The 22,866-nt window shown below is 38.5% G+C and overlaps 1 protein-coding gene across 2 annotated transcripts; it reads right to left on the bottom strand.

The window, feature by feature from the left end:
- Positions 1–676: 676 nt before the first annotated feature.
- On the bottom strand, positions 677–21,037 carry LOC124857134 (carbohydrate sulfotransferase 11-like). Of its 2 annotated transcripts, XM_047348297.1 has the most exons (5): positions 20,567–20,699; positions 6,315–6,391; positions 5,881–5,925; positions 5,177–5,338; positions 677–3,873 (listed from the first exon to the last, which is right to left on the bottom strand). In XM_047348297.1, the coding sequence occupies exons 1-5, from the start codon at positions 20,661–20,663 to the stop codon at positions 3,190–3,192; spliced, it is 1,065 nt and encodes a 354-aa protein (XP_047204253.1). In that variant the 5' UTR covers positions 20,664–20,699; the 3' UTR covers positions 677–3,189. The 2 variants fall into 2 exon arrangements, with proteins under 2 accessions (XP_047204253.1, XP_047204326.1); XM_047348370.1 differs by lacking the exon at positions 5,881–5,925 and having other exon boundaries at positions 20,567–21,037.
- Positions 21,038–22,866: the final 1,829 nt, after the last annotated feature.

Consider the following 22,866-nt stretch of genomic DNA (forward strand, 5'->3'; position numbering starts at 1 on the left):
TAAATTTCAGCTAGCAAGTTCAGGAGGGAAACCCAGACATCCTTCTCTCCACAAGTGATGTTCCAATGTTAAAACAACCATACGGTGGTGCTATCTGAACCAACCTGGCCCTCTGGGTAAAAGTCCCTTGTTAAATCATGAATTAACTGTAATTAAAGTACATTTCTTTAGAAAGCTGATCTCAACTTCACAAGCCAAACCCAGGCCTGATTTTCACCTGACCTGCAGATCTAAGAAATAATTCAAAATGAACCTCTCTGAAGGCTGAAAGATCTGATCATCTAAATACATTTTTTTTAAAAGAGTTAAAAAAACATGGTTAGAGGGTTTAACCCTAACCCTAAGTCATTGACATCCATCAGTCTAGAAAGACTTAACAAAATCATTTCTAAGACTGTGGGACTCCACAAAAACTGGTTTGATGATCTAAAACATTAAAGAGCCACAAAAAGCATAAAGAGTAGAAATCCATTAGGGAGCAAACACTTTTTCAAATCCTTTAAAGCTAAGTTTATAATGGAACTGTTGTGGCAACTACAGTTGCATTTGCATTTAAATTTACATGACCATAAAAATCATTTAAAATAAATAACTGCGGAAAAAAATACACAGCGCAGTAAGAGTGGCGCAAATGTGGGATTTTTCAGGTCTATAATCACAACCAAAACCCACAATATACAACACAGAACATTTTAATAAAATAAAAAACAAAACAAACAAACAAACTAGAACAGCTCCAAATGAGTCTGTTAAATCTAGACAGTTTCATTTGTTTCCATAATGGAGGCTGGGTGCTGATTATTCAGCTATAGTTACTGATGCTTTTCATAAAACGGTCATTTAGTATTTTATTCTCTATTCTATGGTTTTGGCAGCATTTCTGATGCGCTAGCATACAGTACAACAGCTTCCTAATAAACTTTGGTGAAAGCGTCAATCTAAAATTCAATAATATATCTTTAAAGCTGTCTTTGTCTTTTGTTAGCCGTTGGCAGAACTGTGCTGAAATTGTATCCATTAGGAAAAGCAATTTTTAACCACAGGGGTACATTAATAGACTGGTGCCGAGTAAGCAATAGCACCAGTTATCTCTGAAAAACTGGATTTACCTCAGCATCATTGCTGGGCCAAGGAAAAGAACCGCTTTTACCAGGAGCTCATAGAGACCCACGCCCCGTTACAATATTGGTCCATTGTTTAACTATTAATCTGCCTAATTTAAAACCTGACAATGAAAACATCTAATTAATAAAACATGAGCTTACTGTTGATCTTGCTGATTGTTTTAATGCAGGGCTAATGAATGTGGGGTACTGCCACCTTCAGCTGACTTTCACAAACAAGGTTATGTCTTTTTTAAAAGGTCAGCTGGTTTTTATAACTCATATTTGAAACAGAAAGTGACCCGTGTCTGCTGCATTGCTCAGAAACCCTGATCAGAGGATCTGAAACACCAGTCAGCAATGTATGAACCATTCACACACACTGACTGTTGTTTCAAACAGCATTTAGAAACCAGACTCCTGATGCAGGACATTTGTTTGAAGGGATAAGGAGACACATAGCAGTTGGTACAGAAAGTGTCTTCCTGTACTCTGATTCTCTTCTAGAAAACTGTTCTGTGCTGTCTGTAGCACTAGCTGAGAGCTGGATCTAGAACCGCTTTAGTGGCAAAACAAAAGTCCTCACTTCCTGTTATGGCAACCTCCATATTGCTACAATAGGCCACAAAAACAGCAATGTTTTTGCTTTAGTATTTTCTGCATTCTAGACACCTTTCAGCATATAAACGGCTTTTTAATCTGATCATACAAAAATAACAGTACTTTTCCAGTTAATTAAAGTAACTGTGAAGAGAAATTGGTTTTCAATCATTTTCCTACTTTAAATAAATTCCTAAAGCTTTCTGATTTTTCCCTCTGGGGATTTATTTTTAGATGTCTGTAGTTCAGCAGCTGAAGTAAAGTAAGAAAGAACAAAAATCTCAGTTGAAGAACCATCTTTATGGTACAGTGTTTTGAGCCTACAATACCCACAATGCAACTTAATGACAAACTAAAAAGTACTGAATGCTGTGCTTCCTGGTATAATGATAACTGTACTTTTTTCTTTTTTTAATGTGCAGTAAAACCCAACCTGCAGACCGAGAACAAGCCATGGATGTGTAAAATGTTCCTCTTTTGGACAGAAGACAGTAAACTCCATTAATAAGCCTTTTCCCATAGTAGGTTCCAAATTATCCCTCTAGAAATTCCAACACATTTGCTGAACAAGGTGCCGCAGTGCAGATGGCTGTAGGTGGATTTAACTCTTCATCTGCCGACGTTTCCATTAACAACGGCAGCTCTGACTGGGGTACTGCCGGGCCGGGCCCAGCTACAACCACAGCTATGTGGTTGTTTGTTCAGCCTACTGGCCCAGAGCTAAATACAGGCATCGAAAGACGCTGGATAGTTAGCTTTAACTGAAATTAAGAGGACTACCAGATGCTGATATTAGACGGAAATTAAGATCATTTCTTAATCCAGTTTCTAACATTTTGATAAAGCCATGCAGCAAAAACGTCTCTGTGGGCTTAAATATCACTTCTTAAAAAGAAACCCTCTTGTCCGTTCATTTAAATTATTTTCACTTAGGTTCCACACCTCGCTTCATACAACAATAAATACTCTGTGCTGACATACGTACATAAATAAAGGCTTTCCATAGGTGCTCGGAAACAATCCTGTGAGGAAAACTTCACAGTCAGCACAATGGCCAGCGAGAGGAGAACCCGCTCCTCTGAGCACAGACCTTCAGTTATGGCTCATTCATTTTCAACAAAACAAAAAGCAATAACAGGATATAATTGTAGTGGGCACAGCAGGAATGATGGTGAGGCACTTCTTACCAGCTCAACATCAACTGGAGTCTAAGCAAACCTTTATCATGTTTGATCACATAAAATCCAGGTCAGAAAATGGAAAAAAAGATATTGTTTGTAAAAGTTTGTGATTCACCTACATGAGTCTGTTGGTACTGATGGAACGGGGAACATTTCAAAAACAACCATCTCTCTGAGAAGAAGATCAGAGTTAGTTTCTCCCAACTGGTAGGAATTTTCATGTCATTTCAACAGAATCCAAAAAGTGCAAACTAATAACCACTTAAAAGTCTGGATGGAAAGTGTGATCCTCTGGTCTCCGCTGGTCATCGCGTCCTCAGATACTCCGGTGTGGAGTAATTAAATAGTAAGAAGTCCATGCGATACAGGTTGAAGAGTTTTTTCTGATAGAAAGGGCTGATGTACTGAAAGAAGCGTGCTGCCATGTTGCCGTCGGTCCTGGTGCTCTTGCTAGATGTTGGGAATTGAACTTTTCCCTCCACGGCTGCTAACCTTAGCACGGCCTGAGCATCGGGCTCCAGAGTTTCATACTTCCCCACCACGTCGTAGTGGATCAGACAGGGGTGGCACAGGGAGTGCACCCGCTCCCAGTGCTCATTAAATGGCTCCTCCCGCTGCGTTCGCGGGTCTACGAGATACTGGACGAACTCTCGGAAGGACACGTTGTTTCCTTTCTCCATGGCTTCGGCCTCGGGGTTCAGCCGGTGCCGGCGGATGATCTTGGTTCCATAGCGCTTGTGGAAGGCAGTGTTGTAGCTACGTGTGAACTTGTTGCGGTAGGCTGACACAAGGCGTTCAAAGGGCTCCCGCACAAAAATAAATTTGAGGTAGCTGCGAAGGCGCTGGTTTATCTCCGTCACCGAGAACTCAGAGAGTGTGTGGAGGTTACCTGCCACATGGGCCTCGTTGGCAGGGATGGCAAGAGGGTCGGTGTAGCGGCCGTTACCGGTAAGGACCATTAGCACACGCTTCCAGTTGGTGCAGGCTACCTGGACGTAATCAGGTAGAGAAAAACATGCATAAGCTAAAGGAGACATAATCCATCATATTTACAAGTGTTCTCAGGGCAACCATCACACCAAATTGGTCAGAGCTTTTTTAAACACACAGGCCCTAATCTTGAAATATCCCAAATAAGGAGTGCTAAATTGCTTTTGCGAAAAAAAAAAAAAAGAATGTGCAATAAGTGGCCGTGTTGGGACCAACTTTCAAACATTGTGCGTGCAATGGATAACAGGTGAAAAAGAGGTGCAGACCACAATGTTTAAATGAGTGTGCTTCTGGCTGGCTGCTACTGCCTCCAGTGGAACTAGAGGAAAAGCAAACAGATCCTCTCTGCTGTTGCTTGAAACATGCAGGGATTGATGCGCTGCATCATTATGATTGATCTAGTTGCTGATTTTTTTCCCTTCTGGTTCGTTCTGCTCCTGCTTTTCTGGACTGTTACAGTTTTTGTTAACTTTTGGCGTCGCTATTCAAAGCAGCAGGTCTGTCAACGCAGCCTCTTCCCTGACTAGATTATTTCACCTCTCTGTTCATTTGCGCAGGGCGCCTCTGAGTGCATAATTAAGCAATTTCAAAAAATATCATTTTCTAAAAGTCAGCTTTTATTTAAAAAAGTCATTATAATGTATTTTGATATTCATGAAGACAAACCCGCTAAAACGTTTGCGCCTGCTGTTTCGGTGATTACCAACTGGTTTGTAGGTGAAACCAACATCTATTTTTTGATTTGTTGTGTGAGGCTGAAATGTAATACTGACTGCACCTCGCCCTGAACACCCCATCTCCACCATAAAGCAAAGTAGCAGATGGAAGAAAGAAAACCTGCAACAGCCATAGCTACAATGGAACGGTTTAGATAAAAATACTGACATTTGACAGTGGCCCAGTCAAAGTACAGACTAGACCGAATTGAGAATTTGTGGCAAGACCTGAAAATAAATTTTCGTAGAAACTCCTCATCTAGTATGACTGAAAGGGGACATATCATGCAAAATCCACTGGAGTCTGTAGAAGTGCAACAAAATTTAATTTAGTGCCTCCAGGTGCTGTGTAGATATCTTTATATTCCGTTTGGGACATATTTTTCAATCCGTTCATTTTTCTCTATTCCCTATTACGTCTATTACAGGGGGTGAGTTGAATAACAGCCCCCAATTATAAGAACTACAGACCACACAGCTTATGTCTCTCAGCTCATAATCCTCCGCCCTGTCGGTCAACTCTTATTCATACCCACAAACCTGATGTCTACAGCTGCAGCCAGGGATTTACCATATAGAAACCAACCTTAGGTACGTAGCAGTAAATAAGGCCGTGTTTATCGTCCACAATGAGGTGTTTGAGGTCCTCTGGCGAGAGCACGCGGCGCTTCTTCGTGTGGCTCAGACATGCCTGCTCCAACACCTCCCGGCGGCCTTGGAGGGACTTCTGAGCTCCAGACAGCCCCAGCTGATTTAGATGAAAATGAAGCAAGATGAATGAGAGAAGGACCAAAAACATAAACAGCTTTTAAACAGACGGCTTTTTTACAAACAATGGCAGGAAAACTATCTTTGCAAAGTCTTGTAATTAACAAATTTAACTGATAAAAATATTTTTTTTTACATTTTGTTTTTAGAGAAAGACAGAATTGTTTATTCTTGTCAGTTAATGATTTTTTTAAGAGTCATCTGATCTGTTTACTTCCTGCCCTGTTAGAGTTACTCAGGTTAAGAGGTCAAAAGGGAAATTACATAAGGCACTGCAGACATAAAATCTGAAATGTGCACATTTATTAGTTACAAACCCCAATTCCTTGCAAACACATTCGTACTTCTTGAACGTTTTAACATTTTGTCAAGTTAGAACCACTATCTTCAATATATTCTGCTGTGATTTAATTTGACAGACCGAACATAAAGTCATATATAATCGTAAAGTAAAAGAACAATAATGCATGGCTTTCAGTTTTTCTCTAGGGTTGCATCAAGTTGAATTAATAAAATATTAACCTGTGTTTGTTTAACCTTCAACCTCTTGGATTTCTTGTATGTCACCTGCAATTGCGAAGATGCTGCATTGGTGAAAAGAGAAAAAACCTCGCAGCATTCAGCACCAAAGAGCAACAAGAGGCAGGGACCATCGGCAGCCCCAGGCAGACAGACACCAGTCTGGGATACAATTGTTTACGTAACAGTAATATAATTCCATATATATCTTGTGTCAATATATGAAACTGATATTGTCATCTTTTCAAATGTATTTTTAATATATTTTTTCAATATATATTATAATATATTGAATAATACAGAAGCAAATGCCGCTTTTTATATTTTATAAATATATGGCAATATGGTTATATCTTGTCATTTTAGATTTGTGGTCGTCACATTTGGTAAAAATGTCCAACACAGCATAAAAACAGGTGGTGTACATTTGTCGTCACCTGGTCTCCTTTATAAAGGGTCTGCAGAGGACTTCTTCTACTCTTCCCTGGTCTGTTGCCAGTCTTCAGAGATGGTTCTGTAAATCAACAAGAAAATGATTAATAAACATCTTATATAACAAAAGCCTTCGAATAGAACAAACATTTTGAAAATCTGCGTTAAAATGTAAGCTCATGCTCTAATGCATCCATCAGCATTCCATGGGATGATTTTAACACCCCAGGAGCTTTTCTCATGTGAACAAGACGTCATTTTCCTGTGTATTTTAACGAAGAGGTTTATTGGCAGGGTATCAATAAAGATTACATTACTGTAGGTCCTGGTTAAAAACTGAAATCTGTTTGGCATATATTTACAGGATTTGGAAATACACTGTGAAAGTAGCCGTACAGTTTTAATCCGGTTCATTCTAAGCCAACTTTCCAACTAACCCACTGCTCTGATTTATTCATAAGGAAAATTCTCCCTCCTTTGCTTTGAAGAATCCATAGAAAGAGATTGTTCCTTCCTAACTTTGCCTTTAAAAACTTTTAAAGATTGATGATCAGCCAGAAAACTGCACCCCAAGTGCAAATGGGCCTCCACATACTTCTTGTTAATTAGGTACAGATTTATAGTGGCAATGAACTACATCTGTGCAAAGGTGTAACTGTAGAAAGTCAAAGATGAATTTAACAACAGCAGAAGTCTACCTTCACTCGCATTTGGCAGTAGAGAGATGAACAGTTCCTCCAAACCCCAAGAAAATGTGTAAAATTAAAAGATTCTTTAAAAATTAAGTTGACGCAAGATGTCACTAAAACAACAGGCCTCCTTTTCTTCACGCTTCGGATCTAATAATGATGCAGATTCTGATGTTTTTATACGGGCCTGGGGAAATAAATGCAGTAAAATATTCTGACAATTTACAGACGACTAACAGCAGGACCCTATGATTTAAGATCTGATACAGTTATCTTCCACAGAAAACATGAACTATTTGGGCGTTTAAACTGGGTTGACTGAGATATAAAGATCAACCAGTTCCAGAAAATGGTTCCTGGTCAAAACCCACCTTAAGCATGAGAATGGATTTGTTTAACAGATGTGGGTTAACAATGCAGAGTGTTGATTGTGTCTAACACAAACAAGGAGGGAGGCAATGGTAAAGAGAAGTGGGTGTAGCTTTGAATCACAGCAGCATGAAGGAAACATTTTCATGACGAAAACTCCTCATATTCATAATGAAACAAAATAAGCAATAAAATGCAGTAAGTTACACAAATCCAGAATCCAGCTGAGGCTCACATGCTGTGTTCCCTGTTGACTTTACAGGCCCTCTGAAGGAGGGCATGTTTCATTGCTTTCAAATGGCATACAGTTGTAATATATTATTAGTTTAAATCTGTGATAACAGGACCTGTAATGCACACCATGAATTGCAGCTTAAAATCGAGCTCTAAATCATTACTGTTTCCTGTCAGTTAGAGGAAGTAGAAATCAGAAAAAGCAGAACAACAGTATTAATGGTGACACAGCAAATGTGTAGCCGGCCTGCTGTGGAGCACAGAATGAGACCAAAATCCTCAATTTCCTCAAGACCAATGTTTACCACAGCATTGGAAAACACAAATATAGTCATCACGGTCTTGCTGGACAATTTTGAGACTTCGCTGTAACCATTTAAACATGTTTTTTTAATTAAATCGTTTGAAAGTCTGGGAACAACATTTTGAACCCACAGTCGCATCTTTATGGTATTCTTGTGGAAAAGTCCACGTTCCAAGGGACAGGTCTCACATGATCAGACAGACAGATCCAGGTTACAACACAACGAATCAGGCATCAAAGGTTTCTGCAAACAGAGCTGCAGCTCACAGCCTTTACAAATAATCCAGCAAACTCAAGACCCTTCCTCAGGAAGCCAGAAAGTAGGTCAGGAGACTCCTGCAGAGGCTCTGCTCACATACCTGAATAATAAATACCCATATATATGATCACAGAATATGAAGTAAGAACTGCATATATGGGAAAATGTTCTTTGTTCAAGTGGTGTCAAAATGTATTGATTGGAATATTAAACGTTTAAAGGCACATTGCAGGAAATCAAATCAACAAGTAAAATCAACTGAAAACCACTGGTATGAGTAAAAGCAAGGAAGGCTGCAGCAAGAAACCACTGCATGGGCAGAACACCTGAAAGCAGTCAAGTATCACCGAATGACATTAGTGTATGTATTAAAACTTTGTCCTTGGAGTTCAGATCTGTGAGCACAGATTGGGTTCAAAAAAGTAGATCAATATTGAACTCGTTTACTACTATTATTTAAAATAATTATTCATTGAGTTTGGAAAAAACACACACACAGAAACCCTTCAACAGTCTGGAAAAAAACCTAAACTTGAAATAATAAGTATTTTATGGTTATATTAAGACACAATTCCTAAATAAATACATTTTAAATAAGAAACAAAATAAACAACAGTCCCAACTACCTGCTAATAAATATGAAAAAATGATTTTGACCAAACCCATTTTCTCACGTTTACTACTAAAAGAAAGTAATTCAGTCATAATATGTTCATACATTCCAGTCACTTCTTGTATAAGTTGCTCATAGATCACTCCAAGTTCAAATTTCAGATGGTCGAACAGATTAGCTGTGTGGCAGAGCGGTGCAGAAGCAAGTATTGCTCCTGGTGTGTTACTGATCTGCATCTGCGTCGTTTCCACACAATGAAGCGTTGACGCAAGACGTTTCAGACCCACCATGAGTCAGTTCCTACCCTGCTGCTGCTCCTCTCCTCTCTCTGCCGTCTCGCGCTGACTTTTCAAAGCAAGACCGCACAACGCATGTGGGTCCAGCCTCAGAATGAGGTGGAAGTGCTCATTAGATGGGAGACGTTACAAAATAAAAGCACATTTTAAAGCGGAACATTGCAGCATAAAGTAAAACACTACAGTACTTTTGAGCATTGCCTTATTTGTGAGATTGTTTAAAGTAAAAAACGACGCGATAAAAAATAAAGGTTATGAAATGCCCGGCTCTACAGGTACAGTACATGTACAGTAAGGAAGAAAAGCACGATAAAGTTCTTTACAATAGATTGCAGATTTATCTGTGGAGGTGAAGTTGAACAGAAGAATGAAGTTGTTACAGCGAGGGAATCTGTGTATGGATCTCCATCAATGATATGGGAGAACCGTGAGGCTGCACAGAAGGTCAGGGGGAGATTTCTGGAACTTACTTTATCATAACTAGCAAACATTATTGGATGCTGATGTAAAAGAAAGTGTACTGCTGTGTACTATGATTATGTCAGCCTTCTAGTTGAAGCCCCAGTGTGCCAAAGCAGTTCTTAACCCAACTTGTTCACTCTGACTGGGACTCAACCATTATCTGGACACAATCTCAAAATGTCTCCACATTCATTTGAACGTTTAAACCTCAAAGGAAATCGTCTTTCTTCCATGCTCACATGCTTTTACACAACTTATGTTTTCATGCCAATAATGTGAGTATCTACAGGTTCAGTTCTGTTGTGGTTCAAATGTTTTCAAAGAAAAATTGTCTCATATAGGGCTGCACCAAGGAATCGATCAAATCGATACAAATCGATTATAACAAGTGTTAGCAACAAATTTCATTATTGATTTGTTGTGTTGCACGATTTCTGTGTCACTCAGCATGTCACAGAGTATATATATATATATATATATATATATATATATAGTTTTTGAAAATAAAACAAGGCATTTATTGAGTTGTTGCAAATTATGCTCATACTATACTGTCTTTCTCACTCCAGAAAAAAACAGCAAACAGTGACAGGCTTCATAATACGAAAGACATCATGCACACACCTTTTTTTGTTTTACTGTAGCTGTCTGACATACATTTATTTATTTATTTTTTTTTATGATTTATTATTACTGTAACAGAATACTCAGGTGCCAACCTGTTTTTGTGTGCTTATTTGCTCTGTCAGTCCAATCATTCTGTTTTTGGAATAAAGAGGTGAAAATTATCCGATTCATTGATTAATCAACAAAATAATTGGCCTACTAATCGATTATTAAAATAATCATTAGTTGCAGCTCTAGTCTCATATTTATTAAAAATCTTTTAAATAATAACAAATGCACTTTTTTGTTTTTGCATGAACAGTGTCTTAATGACAACTTACAGGCAGAGACTACCACATTGTGATTATTGCAACCCGCATCTCTTTCTGTCTGATGTGTTCTATTACATGTACCAAATAACCACCACTTCCTTTCACAGCAAGGAAGTGAGATAATACTGCCTGCAAAAGCAGCCCCCATCCTATTACACACCCTTCTAATGGGTCTATTTGGACACTGGATACCTGGTTCAACAGTCTGACAGTCATGTGATGTCATGATGTTTCATTCAGAGACAAGAAAGGCTGCATAAAGCCTTCTATCTATCGGGAACTATAAACACACAGCCCTTAGCTGATCCATTGACCGGTGCTGGAAAGGTAAATATGTCTTCTTTGTTAGGGCAAAAATGGATTCAAATAAATCTTATCTAATCTTTCTTCCTTTTGAAAAGACAAATCTCTGCCTTTTTTCTTTTCAGAAATAAAAATCCCTTTTTCTTCAAATAAAAGAAAATACATTTATTCCCTCTCTAATAGATACAGATCGCAAACAATGATGGGTCAGTAGTAAAGCAAAGCTGACGAAGCAGGCATAAACATTTTTCTTAACTGCACTTGAAAAGGGCAGATAATGAAAGATTCCATGAGCCTTTAAAACTTCAGTTTGAAAGCACAACTGAAAGTGACTGAAGGCCAAAATGAGTGACGACTAAACAAGACAAGTTTCAGCAGGTAGTTACGACAGTAGCAGCAGCTGTTTACAGTCAGCGTTACTGCTTGTTTTGAGCAGGACTTGGTTTTAAAAGGGTCACAACCTCCATATGCCTTGGAATATGCTACTTGGAACAACGCGACCTCACCGAAAGAGGGGTCGTGTGCTTTTAGGGCATTGCTGGTTACATTGTGTCCTACTTTTTGTGCAACTGAACAGTTCTTACAGATGAGTCAGATAGGCATGACATACATGGGAACAACATCATGAGTCATAACATAAACCAGTTCATTTATCACTAGGAAAATCTTAAAAGACACTATGTAAGAGTTTACATTGACGTTAAAGACATCAGCAGCTTCAAATCTAATTTCCCTGGAACATTCAAAAACTTTGGTCAGATAGATCACAGCTTTACTGAGGGAACACAGGCTACCAGCAGTGTGTGAGACCTATCCGGTGAGCAGCAATATAAACAGGTGTGTAAACACAGCTTAAATGAGAAGCAAATAAGGTGTTAAAATGTGGATGGCAATTCCCTGTTTGGAGAGAGCACCGTTCTCCGAGTGTTGACACAAAGCTCTCCATCTTTCAGTGTAAACAACATTCTAAAATAAGGGTTTTCAGGAAAGATGTGTTCAGTAACGTGTGAACTGTTGAAGTTAAATAAGAATGTGACAACTGCTTTATGGATCAAAGTGCAGATAATATGGGTTAAAGGCTCACAACAAATACTAAAGCTTTGCAATGTGTAACCCTCTTGCTCTACAACCACACTTCCTGTATTTTTTCACAAGGCAAAAGGCAGAAAAAGGTTCTGCATCTTCCCCTTAAGCTTTTTTGATTTTTATTACTATTCTTTCATGAGCCGAGGTCTTGTCTTCAGCAACTCATTCAAACACTGAAAGGATATTGTGCTGCAGCAGTGCTGAGTCGGGGTAACCACATAAAAGAGCGCATATGTGGGGAAAAAGAAACTGTGGGTTTCATCTATTTTTGTTGGGGCTAAACAATATTAAGAAAAGATCCGACAAGCAACAATATTGGGGTATGTTGTGATGACAATATGACTTGCAATAAGTAAACACGTAGCTAACAAAGTCTTAATGTGTTTCTGCCTTGGGTTTTTGAAAACAGTCTCCAGATAATGACTAGTCTATCTAGCTAAGCAAAACAGAAGAATAATAATATTTCCATCTCAACTACAGGTTTTTATTGAAAAAGTTGCCTTTGGCCTTTTGTCGGCTATTTTGACTTGATTACAGCTTAGATGCAGTTTCTTAAAAACGTAACCGTCTTACCACCTCTTTACCTTCGAAAACTGTCTTTGCTTTATTTAAGGGGAAGTGTCACAAATATATTAGAGGTATAGGGAGTAGGGGTGCACCGATTGCAGTTTTCTGGCTGATCACCGATTAATTATCTTTAAAAAGCCGGACCAGCCGATTCTGACTGTTACCAATTTATTTTTAAACTGACACTGTCAGGTGTTATAAGATCACAATACACTTTTAATGTTCCAATCTTATTTTATTCAAAAACAATGAAAAATACCCGTGAAACAATACAAACTTGTTTTAACTGCACGAGGCAGTGCTCTCAAATATAAATAAAAAGTTTAGAGCATTGCACTTCCTTTAGTCTTTCATTTTTTACATTTTAAAAAAGAAAAAAAACTTAAACAATATATTAGACAAGTAGATAAGATCGATGGATAAGATCAGTTTCACATAAGTAAGTATTGGCTGATCATCGATCTCCCAAAATTAAGGAAATCGGTACAACCCTAAAAGGGAGCCTCTAAATAATTTGCTAACACTTATGGAAGTCTTGGTACTTCTTTGCAATATGCATATTGTGTACAGTGATACTGCGACACTGATAAATTTGCGATGTATTGCGCAGCCCTAATTTTGTGCCACCTGTGATGTTTGTAAAGACAGAGTCTGAAGGCCGATATGACAGAACCAACAAAAAATGTCACAGTTTAACACTATCCTGGTATTAGCAGAAAATATATAAGATGATGTTTTTGCTTTTATTCTAAACTGTTCTTACTACTATTAACAGTGGGACAGAATATTGATTACAGCAGTTGAAATAAATTGTTCTATAACATTTATTCATTATTTTTTTATATTGATACAAGGGCAAAAATATACAAATCCCCTAAATGTAGTAGCAGTTTAAAGTAGTAGTGCTTAATGCACATTATATAATAAATATTTGCAGTTCTAATTGTTTGAGTAACACTGCGAGCATAGCAAGCTCATATGACATGGTGAAGAGGGAGTGCTTACTTTCTCCATGCACTACAAGGCAGGGAAACCTCAGGTCACTCTGGCACATCCTCTAGCTTCTTAATAAAATGGCTCTAAACAGTATAAACAATATGATGGAACATTGTAGTGGTTTCGAAATGTTAACTTTTTGTTATATTTACATTTTGGTGTCCCAGAGTTCTTTAGTCACAGTAATCAGAAAAGAACTGGGCAGACAGAGTAGGGAGGAAGACATCCAGCAAAGGTCCCAGGGTCAGTAATTAAACCCCTTCTGCTTTGAGGACTACCCTCCATATAGGGGACCACTCTAGTGCTATGCCATTTGCTGCCCCAGAAATAGTTACATTTTAAAACTTTGGTATATCTGAACACTGGTAACTGGACATACCTATAATGGCACATGTGAAGCAGATTCCAACAGTTTCTCCACCATGTATTTAGCCAGGCGATAAGAAGCTGTTTTTGGGGAAAACTCAAACTATCAGATGGACTCAATATGACTTCCCTCAAAAGATTTAACAAAGTGCAATCACACAAATGGTTTAGCAGTTTGTGTAACTGCACAGTCACCAGCAGTTTAGTTGCACTGGTATTACCAAACTTGCAAGGCTGGTGGTTAATAACAGGCTATGAGAGAGGACCTTTCTTAATTTTCAAATCATAGCCACGTTTTTTGGTAAAGAAAATACATGAATGACAGAAACAAGAGTTTTTATATTCTGATTTATGATAAGAAAAAATACTTTCACAGAAACAAAAAAAGTGGAAACTTTGAAAAAAAAAAAAAAAAAAATTTTATTGTCCAGACGAAGATTGCAATTTCAAGAATTTGGCAACAGTCTTATTAGGTTAAACATAAATATTTAAGGAAGTGAGCTAGTCCAGCAATGTTGGACTTCGTTTATGAGTTACGGAACAAAATCATTGGAAAATGTAGCTCATTCTAAATGCACATTTTTCTTCACTTATCATGTAAGTGTATGATTGTGGATGCCTTCACGTACCCATTGGTTCCAAAGTTCGGCCACAGTGATTTCCGTCCATTCCACATGTCTGGGCTGGTGACAAGATTCTAACACGTTTCATTACAGAATTCCATACTTTTCCACACTCTTGCTACTGTTTTAATTTAAATCCTTGACCTCTACGTACAAAGTGTTCATTCTGAACCTGCTTGAAGAGGCGAGTCTTACTATCTATAGGTTCCACAAGTAATGAAAAAACACAATGGTGGATTTGCTTGGTATGTGTTATAGGTTCAGCTCACTGCTGTCGTGGTACCTGGGCTAATGCAGATCAGCTCTATTCCATAATCAATAATCTTGTATTGTCAAATAAGAAGTGGAGTATCAGATTTTTGCTGATTCTTTTAAAGCACAGTCTCTGTACTTTGGAACATTTATTAAATTACCTGCCAAAAATACCAAGTTAATGCTTTATTTGTTTAAACACCATAGGTCCAGTTCGACCAGAATTTAAAGTTGTCTAGAGATAGTAAAAAGGCCCTTTTTGATTTTTGAATGTCTGTGCATTCAGGTAGTAAGTGAAAAGACCAAATACCTAACATGTAATGTGTAATATTAATCAGAAACCTATGCTGTTATTAAGCATTAGAATATTTGTGTCCTTTAGAACCTGCATGGAGAAAAAAAAAGTCTTGAAATTTTTTCAATATTCAATTGAAAATCTTAAAAGAAAATCCAGACATTTTTCAAGACAGCATGCGAACCTTTTGGTGATGCCACATAATACATGTTAAATGCATTATCAATGTCTGGTGACCATCACTGTTCCAACTGACTGTCAGATGCTTCTGCAGCTGTCTGGTAACAACATTGCTCGTGTGTCGTTTCAGATTTTCCAGCTACAAAGCGAATCTATTACAGACCCCTAAACCACATTACGTCTAAATCAGAGCTTTCCTTCTGAGCGCTTAACTGCTTTTGCCAGTGAAAGTATAGAAGGAGGAACCAAGCTAATGCTCGCATTTCTTCTTTGTCTGAGACAATGATTGCTTAAAAATGGTCAAGTCTAATTAAAAGTGGCATTAGGCTTCCTTTTGCAATCTCTGAACATTAAAGGCATTCAAACGAATTAAACAACTAAGACAAAAAGAAACCAACCATACAAAATGGACTTAATCAGATACCATCTTTACCATAATGTTGGCAGACATACAAATGTCTGAGCATGTACTTTAATTGCTCAGAGCATTGTTACCCAATGGTTTAACAACTTGGCACATTGGCCCTACAGCTCTTCAGTAACTGCATGTCATAGCATTCTTATAGGTTCAACAGAAAATGTGTTTGTGCCGTTCGGTAACAAATACACAAATGCTAGAGAAAACTCCCATTGGAGAAAAGATTATATCCTAAGTTCATACAAAAATTTTAAACTATATTAGATGTTGCTAGAGCAATGCATGTGACATGAATAAAATTACGTAATTAGATGCTGAACAGGAGTTGTATTTCTTTCCTGTGAGCCAACTCTGGGGTGTTGCAGCAGGATGCCAGACAATGAAAGCAGAACAATAATTAGCAATGTGCTTCCTGTCCAGTAATAAACAGTTACCTTAATTGGCAGATATGGCACTGAAGTAAGTAACTGCATCTTATTTTTTACAACAAAATTTCTAAAGTCAAGAAGTCCAAAGGCTCTGGAAGCCATTAACTGTTAGAGCTCCACCACACAGTGTACTTTGGTTCTGTCTCTGGAGGCAGAGCCCAACACAACTTGAAGGTAAACCAGGCCATCATGAGAACAGGCAAGAAGAGCAGACCGACAGTGAGAAAGTTGAGTATCTATTTCTACATGAAATTCTCCACAACAGCAGAGTGATGCAACACAAACGACGGGATTCAGCTAACAACTGCTCCTTGTCCTGTTTCTCTCTTAACAGTTGGGCAACATTATTGGAAGCCATTTCTCATCTGCCACAGACGAATGTCGGTTGTCAGAAAAACTATTTTTCATTGTAGTGTTTTCCCTCAGCTAAGCCTCCTTCAGTCAGTGTAGGTTAAAATCAAAATGTGCAATCAATTTTACAGAGGTCTGTAAAAATGACTAATAGAGAGTATGTCAACTAATGCTAGTTTCCATCTGTTACCATCCACCAGTGTCCTCCAAATGTGTCTGGTGCGGTGAACAGGTGCTGTGTCTGGTTTCCCAGCTAAGCATCACTAAACATTTAAATCTATTACTGCAGGTCAGGACGATGCATACTAAATGATGAAAATAAAGAACCCTGTTTTTATTTAAATTTCTTATGTTGAGTATTAAAGTATAACACTGATTCATGCTAGTGTGCTTGTTGATGAAATGTCAATAGAACAGCTAAAGCACTGGCTTTCTGTGGTTAAGATGCCAGAGTTCATATTTCAGGCTCCAAAATTAAGTTGATGTTTGACAGCAACTTAAACACGATTGTAAAGCTCCTGTAACGGCAACAGTGAAGTAGTAAACCTCGCAGATGACATAAGCTAACGCTATATGTATAAATATTAGCTTCGAGGACACGTGAAGCTTCAGATATTGTTGTACAACCTGACTCCGCTTTAAACTTTTCCACAACCTTATCTCTGACATGTCTCCAGTGTGTTCTTCCTGATGCTATTTGTTCACTGACCTCAGAGGTCTGTTTTTAAACATATTTTTACACAGAATAAGGCCCTGTTCACACTATGTTTTCTGGCGAAAACTTAAAAGTTTTGCTGTGTGTTTACTGTTTGTCAACAAAACAACGGCGCACGTTTTCTCTGAAAATGGCAAAATTTGAGAATGGGTTCCAGAGTGTAATGGTTTAAAAATGTTCCAGTGTCCGTTGTCGTGGAAAAAAAAAAATGTATCTTTCTTATGGGTCAGCCCTGGCTCGTGACAGTATGACTGAAATCAGTAGAAATGAATGTGCATGCACGCAACATAACGCCTGGCAACCATTTTAAAACTTACAGAAGAAAAAGATAACAATAACATTGGGTGATTGCAGAGTACTTACTTGTGCTGCTGACACTTTTAAATCTAACGAGGGTTCCCAAACAAAGTGCTCATTTTCTCCCCTGTTTTGTAAGCTGGAAGTGTTTGCGCATGTTGTTGTTTCAGAGAACATACCACCAACTAGTGGCGTGGCGGGGACATTACACCATTTTCACAACTCTACTGTTGCTCTGTGAACGGAGATTCTAATTAAAACGTTGTCATGTAGCTGTGTTAACAGAAATAAAATCCAGTTTTCAATAAATGGACGTATTGTAAATATGGTCTAAATCACACAGTGGACTCTATTTACTAATTAAGGGACTTCTAAAGCAGCTGATCACACAGGATTTTATTTAGGAGTCTCAGAATAAAGGGGGTGAATACATCAGCATACCTCCTTTTTCAGGTGTCTACATATAAAAAACTTTGCACAACAGTATTTTTTTTCCCATTTCACTATTATGCACTTTTATGTGTTTGTGATTACAAAGCCTCAATAGAATGCATCAGTCTTTGGTTGTTACCCGAAAAAATCTGAAAAGGTTCAAGAGGGTATGAATATTGTCAGGATGTGACATTTTGGACTTTGTGGTTTTGTGTTTTTGTTTACCTTTTAGCTAGATGTTTCTTACTTGTGTTTTGTATTCATGTTAGTTGTGGTTTTCTGTTTTGGGTTATCTTCTGCCCCCCAGTGTGCTCTCCTAGTTCCCTTGGCGTTGCTTTCCTGTTTATTTTCTTAGAATGGTTTCCTTATGATTATTATTATTATTTCTCTTAGTTCTCTGGTTCATTGGCACTCTCATTTATTAGTTTATTTTCTGTTACTCCTCTCGTCATTTGTTTTCCCCTTTTAGTTATTACTCAGTTTAAGTTCCCTTTATTCTCCAGTTCTTCTTAGCTTTGTTCCTCTAGTTCATCTTTGTTTTCCACCCTCTCCTTTATAGGTTAGTTTTAGTTATTGTTTACTTAGGTTTCTTTACTTTTGTAGTCAGGGTTTCCTTATGGTTTCTGTTTTGCTAAGTGCTTAGGTTGTTGGGTTCCCTCCAGTTTCTCAGTTTCCTTCAGTTCATGTTTATCCTTGATTCTTATGCTTTATTTTTTACCTTGGCTTATAGTTTCATTTAGGTCTGCTTACTGTCTTGTCTTTAGTCCCTTTCCTCATGCTTTGGTTTTAATAGGTTCACCTGCTCCCTCTGCTTCCCAGCCTCATTGTCTCACCTGTTCTTAGTTCCTTTAATTACCTGCCTTTGTTCTCCCTCTGTATATTAGTTGGCTTTGTTTCATTGTTCCCTGCTGGTTCCTCTGTTTGTTTACACTCTGTTCTGCCTGTGCATTCATGCTCACTACCCTCGTCCTTGCCTTGTTCCTGCAGTGTCTGTAAGTTTGTTTAGGATTCCGGCTCTGTAATGTACCTGTAGTGATTTACTATGTTCTGGCTCTTCAAATAAAGTTGAGCATTTATTTAAGATGCTGCATCCAAGCCCTTGTCCGCACTTTGGTCCACACCAAAACCTCATCGTGACAAATACTGTTGCAAGACAGCGCAGGTATTAAAAGGTAGGAATCGCCAGAGTAACACAGAACTGAACAAGACATGACTTAGTTTTGACTTCACTTTGAGTACATGAACAGTAATTACAGAAAGCCTGTGTTTCATCAACATCCTGTGAATTACTCCTGTCTAATGTGGCTCCAACCAGCTTAACATGTGGCTTTCGTTGCAAAAGGCAAGCCTAAACAGGTCAGCCAGTTGTGTCGCACAACTCATGTGTGGAGGCAGGTCATTGAGAGTGCTGCAAGTGTGCCTTTTAGAGAGTCAGCAACATGTAGTTTGTGTGTTGGTCTCTAATGGTAATAAAAGGTGGTTTACAAGTGTTCCAAAGTGATGTGTGTTCTGGCCAGGTGTGGAGCATCGTTTTTTGCAAACTGGTAAATGGTCTCCACTTGTGACCCCTAAAAACCTGCAGAAATGAGGGTATCAATGTGTCATTTATTGCACTGAAAGGGTTCAGCCTGAGACAGAAATAGAAGAACATGAAGAGGAAAAGGGGATACAGCCGTGGAATGCAGGGGGTCTCTAGGAGGGTCGGGAGAGGGGGTTTTGAAAACATTCCAGCCTTCACAGTGGGCCTATTCATATATCATGTCATTCACTTTTAATCAAACCATCTGTTTTACACCTATACAAATGTTGCGGTCTATTTGGTTGTTTACTAAAAAGACAAGCAAAACTAACACACTAAAAAACACAAAACAATACCTCATATAGCTTACTTTGAGCTACCTGTATGCCATGCTGCTGAGAGTAGCAATCAGAAGACAGATACACTGTAGTCATAAAAGGATGGTCAGCAGCAATACATGGTCAGGTTTGCAGTGATGACTGGTGGATAGTAAGGGAAACAAAATGGGCCAAGAAACTAGCCCGACACATTACACATTAAACTACCTGAACCACCGATACAAAGCAGGATAAATCCATGCATCTATGCCTAATTTTAACCATCTCAATGTCACAGCTGAAATCGACTTGCTGGAGCAGGCAACCCTTTTTTAATCTGTTAATCTCTAATTTTGGCAACCAGTCTGAATTGTAGCCTCAGTTTCCCCTTTTCAGCTGAAAGCAGTGCCACCGGGTGTGGTTTCTGCTGCTGTACCCAATCTGCTTCCAGGTTCAACATGCTGTATGTGCAGAGATAGTTTTCAGCATAACTTGGTTGTAACAAGTGTTTATTTCACCTAAAACCAATCCGCCTGCATCTGCTGACCTCTGACATTAAAGAGACATTTAGATACAAACAAGTGCTGCAGTTTGACAGATGTACCAAATAAAGTGGCCTATAAATACAAACACCTTTTTCCCGTTTGTCATCGTGTTAATGGCACTGTTTTTAGGTTCTCTAGTTCCATCCTCCTATTATGGCAAGCAAATCTATGCTAGACCCACAGTACAATTTGCCTCAGCTGCCAGGACTGAACATACAATAAAATAAAAACAACACTGGGGAAACAGGTTATGTACCTTTTTCAATTTATTTGAAGTAGCTTCACGCTCTCTAGTGCAGTTTTGTGACGTGGTTAAAAAAAAAATAGAACATCCGTTCTAAATAAAATATCTGCAGATAACGATGTCTGAAGGCTTGAAAATACTGTAGGTATGATGTCTTACCTGGTTTGGTGATGCTCTGGAAGTAAAGAACAAGGACAAAGAACGAGCAGAGGCACGTCGCCAGGAACAGACGTCCACCCTTGGGCATCCCCATCATAAAGTCTGGCTCCGCTGGCGGAGCCTCCAACCCTACGTCGCTGTCTCCCAACGGCTCATACGAAGCCGACCGATGGAGGATGCGAGCATGCGAGGCAGCCGACAGAACAGAGGGTCTCTGTGTATTATCTACCGGAAACAACGCTGAATTAACACATAGTGGCGAACAGTGGCCTGCTGCTGAACAAAGATGTCATTGAAGATCGGTGATCAGCTCCAGCCGCGACTTTGGTCGGGATTTTAAACAACGTTATTATTTCTAACAATAAAATCAACTTATACTAAAGGTAATATAATGTACATATTAATACGAGCGGACATTAGAAAAAAGAGTTAACGGTCTAGCTTTCGTCATAACTGCCGTGTTCCCCTCATCTACAGTATGCTGTCTGAAGTTTGTCGAAGCAACACAAAGTTCTCCGCCAAACATGGACGGGGCACTGTGCCATGACGTCACACAAACCCCCAACCCCTCCCGCGCCCCCAGTTTCAACTGAGCTGCCTTCAGGGACCGCTGGTTCACCGAGACTCCATTCGACGCTGATCTTCACGCTGATACGTTTTGTTGTAGAGCGAATGAATAATAAAAGTTGGATATATTTTCACAACTGGACCTCAGAGTAGGAACCTATGAAAATAAATTCAGACGATACCACGTTTTAAAATTATACAATTGTAATTTGTTTGAGTTAACTTTCTGTTCAAGGAGTACCTGAAGGTGACACCTGTTATATTTATTATATTAGCTCTTCTAACTACTAAACTTCTGTTTAGTAGTTAGAAGAGCTTTTGAGGGAAACGTATTTTACACGATAATCAAAAGATTGTCAAGTCATAATTATGACTTGAAATAATATGAAATTTAAAATATTTTTCTATCAAAGTGGTAGAATGGTCGTTAGCAGGCTTTAAATAAACTAAAAGAAAAATATATTTACATAAATCTTTCAAGAGGATTAAAAATTAACTGAAAAACAGAAAGGCTTGGCAACAAAATACGTACTATTTGAATACTTTTCCTGCTGTGGATTCCAGCACCAAAGAAGGCAACACCTTTTATTTTCAGCCCCATTTAAATTAGAATGACTCCAAATTGCTGAAAGCAGTAATGTTGTTTCATTGTGAATCACTTATGTATTGACTCGATGTCCTCTTGCAAATCCTGTGCTAAATATAAAACCAAATTACTGCACTCAAAAGTTTCCAGTTTTAGCTTAAACAGCCTGTGGAATGCAGGCATGTGGCTCTAAAGCTATATTTAGGGACATTTTCTCAGGAAAGACAACTTAAGATGTTTAAAATGACAAAAATACATCAAATAAGCAAATAAAAATAAATCACAAACACAGACAGAATTCATGTTGAGTAAAACAGAATTGACAAAAGAGAATTGCCTACTGAGACACTAAACAAACTAGAGAATACTCCCAAAGCAAGAAGGTACATGATGAATATGATTAGAATGATTAGGACAGCAAATCAATCGCAAAAAAGACCCAAGGCAGTCATAAAAAGACAAGTGTTGACTGTATTTGCTTAAGTCTGTGCCCAGGGTCAATGCCATGTCCCATCCCTTGTCCCTGGCCTGTGTGCTGTGTTCCTCCATTTCGGTAATGTCAGGCTTTGCACCTTCACTCGCCGTGTTGCCTTAGGCTTCACTTTATTAGTAGGAATATTAACCGAGGGCTCAAGCAACAAACCTCAAATCTAACAGATCAAACTGATTTTGTTTCTTGTGATGCAACTTTTTGTTTGTTAATGGGCAGGAGATACAGACAAAGCAGGGAAGCTGTTTTTCCCTTGGACCCACATAAAGACAAGTAGTTCAAATAATACTTAAGTATAGGATTTAGGATTTTGTAATGTGTTTAAATAGAATCACAGTTTTATTAGAGAAAAAAATCATGGCACTGAATAGGGATGTACTGATATAAAAATTCAGGCCTATATCGATATCCGATATCAATATAGTTATGGCCTATAACCGATATTTAACAATTATTATCTGCATCACTGCACATGCCCAAACAAATACCACATGGTCAACCCCCCCCCCCAGAAACACATACACATAGAGCAACAAGATGGTAATAAATATCAGTTATTAATATCGGCCCAGTTGAAGTTTTTTAGGGACATTTTATTGTAAAGCAGTTTCAAAAAATGCATCCTCTTGCTTCCACTTCGCAATTAGGCACTACTAT

This window comes from Girardinichthys multiradiatus, chromosome 1, assembly GCF_021462225.1.
Source record: "Girardinichthys multiradiatus isolate DD_20200921_A chromosome 1, DD_fGirMul_XY1, whole genome shotgun sequence".
NCBI lineage: Eukaryota > Metazoa > Chordata > Actinopteri > Cyprinodontiformes > Goodeidae > Girardinichthys > Girardinichthys multiradiatus.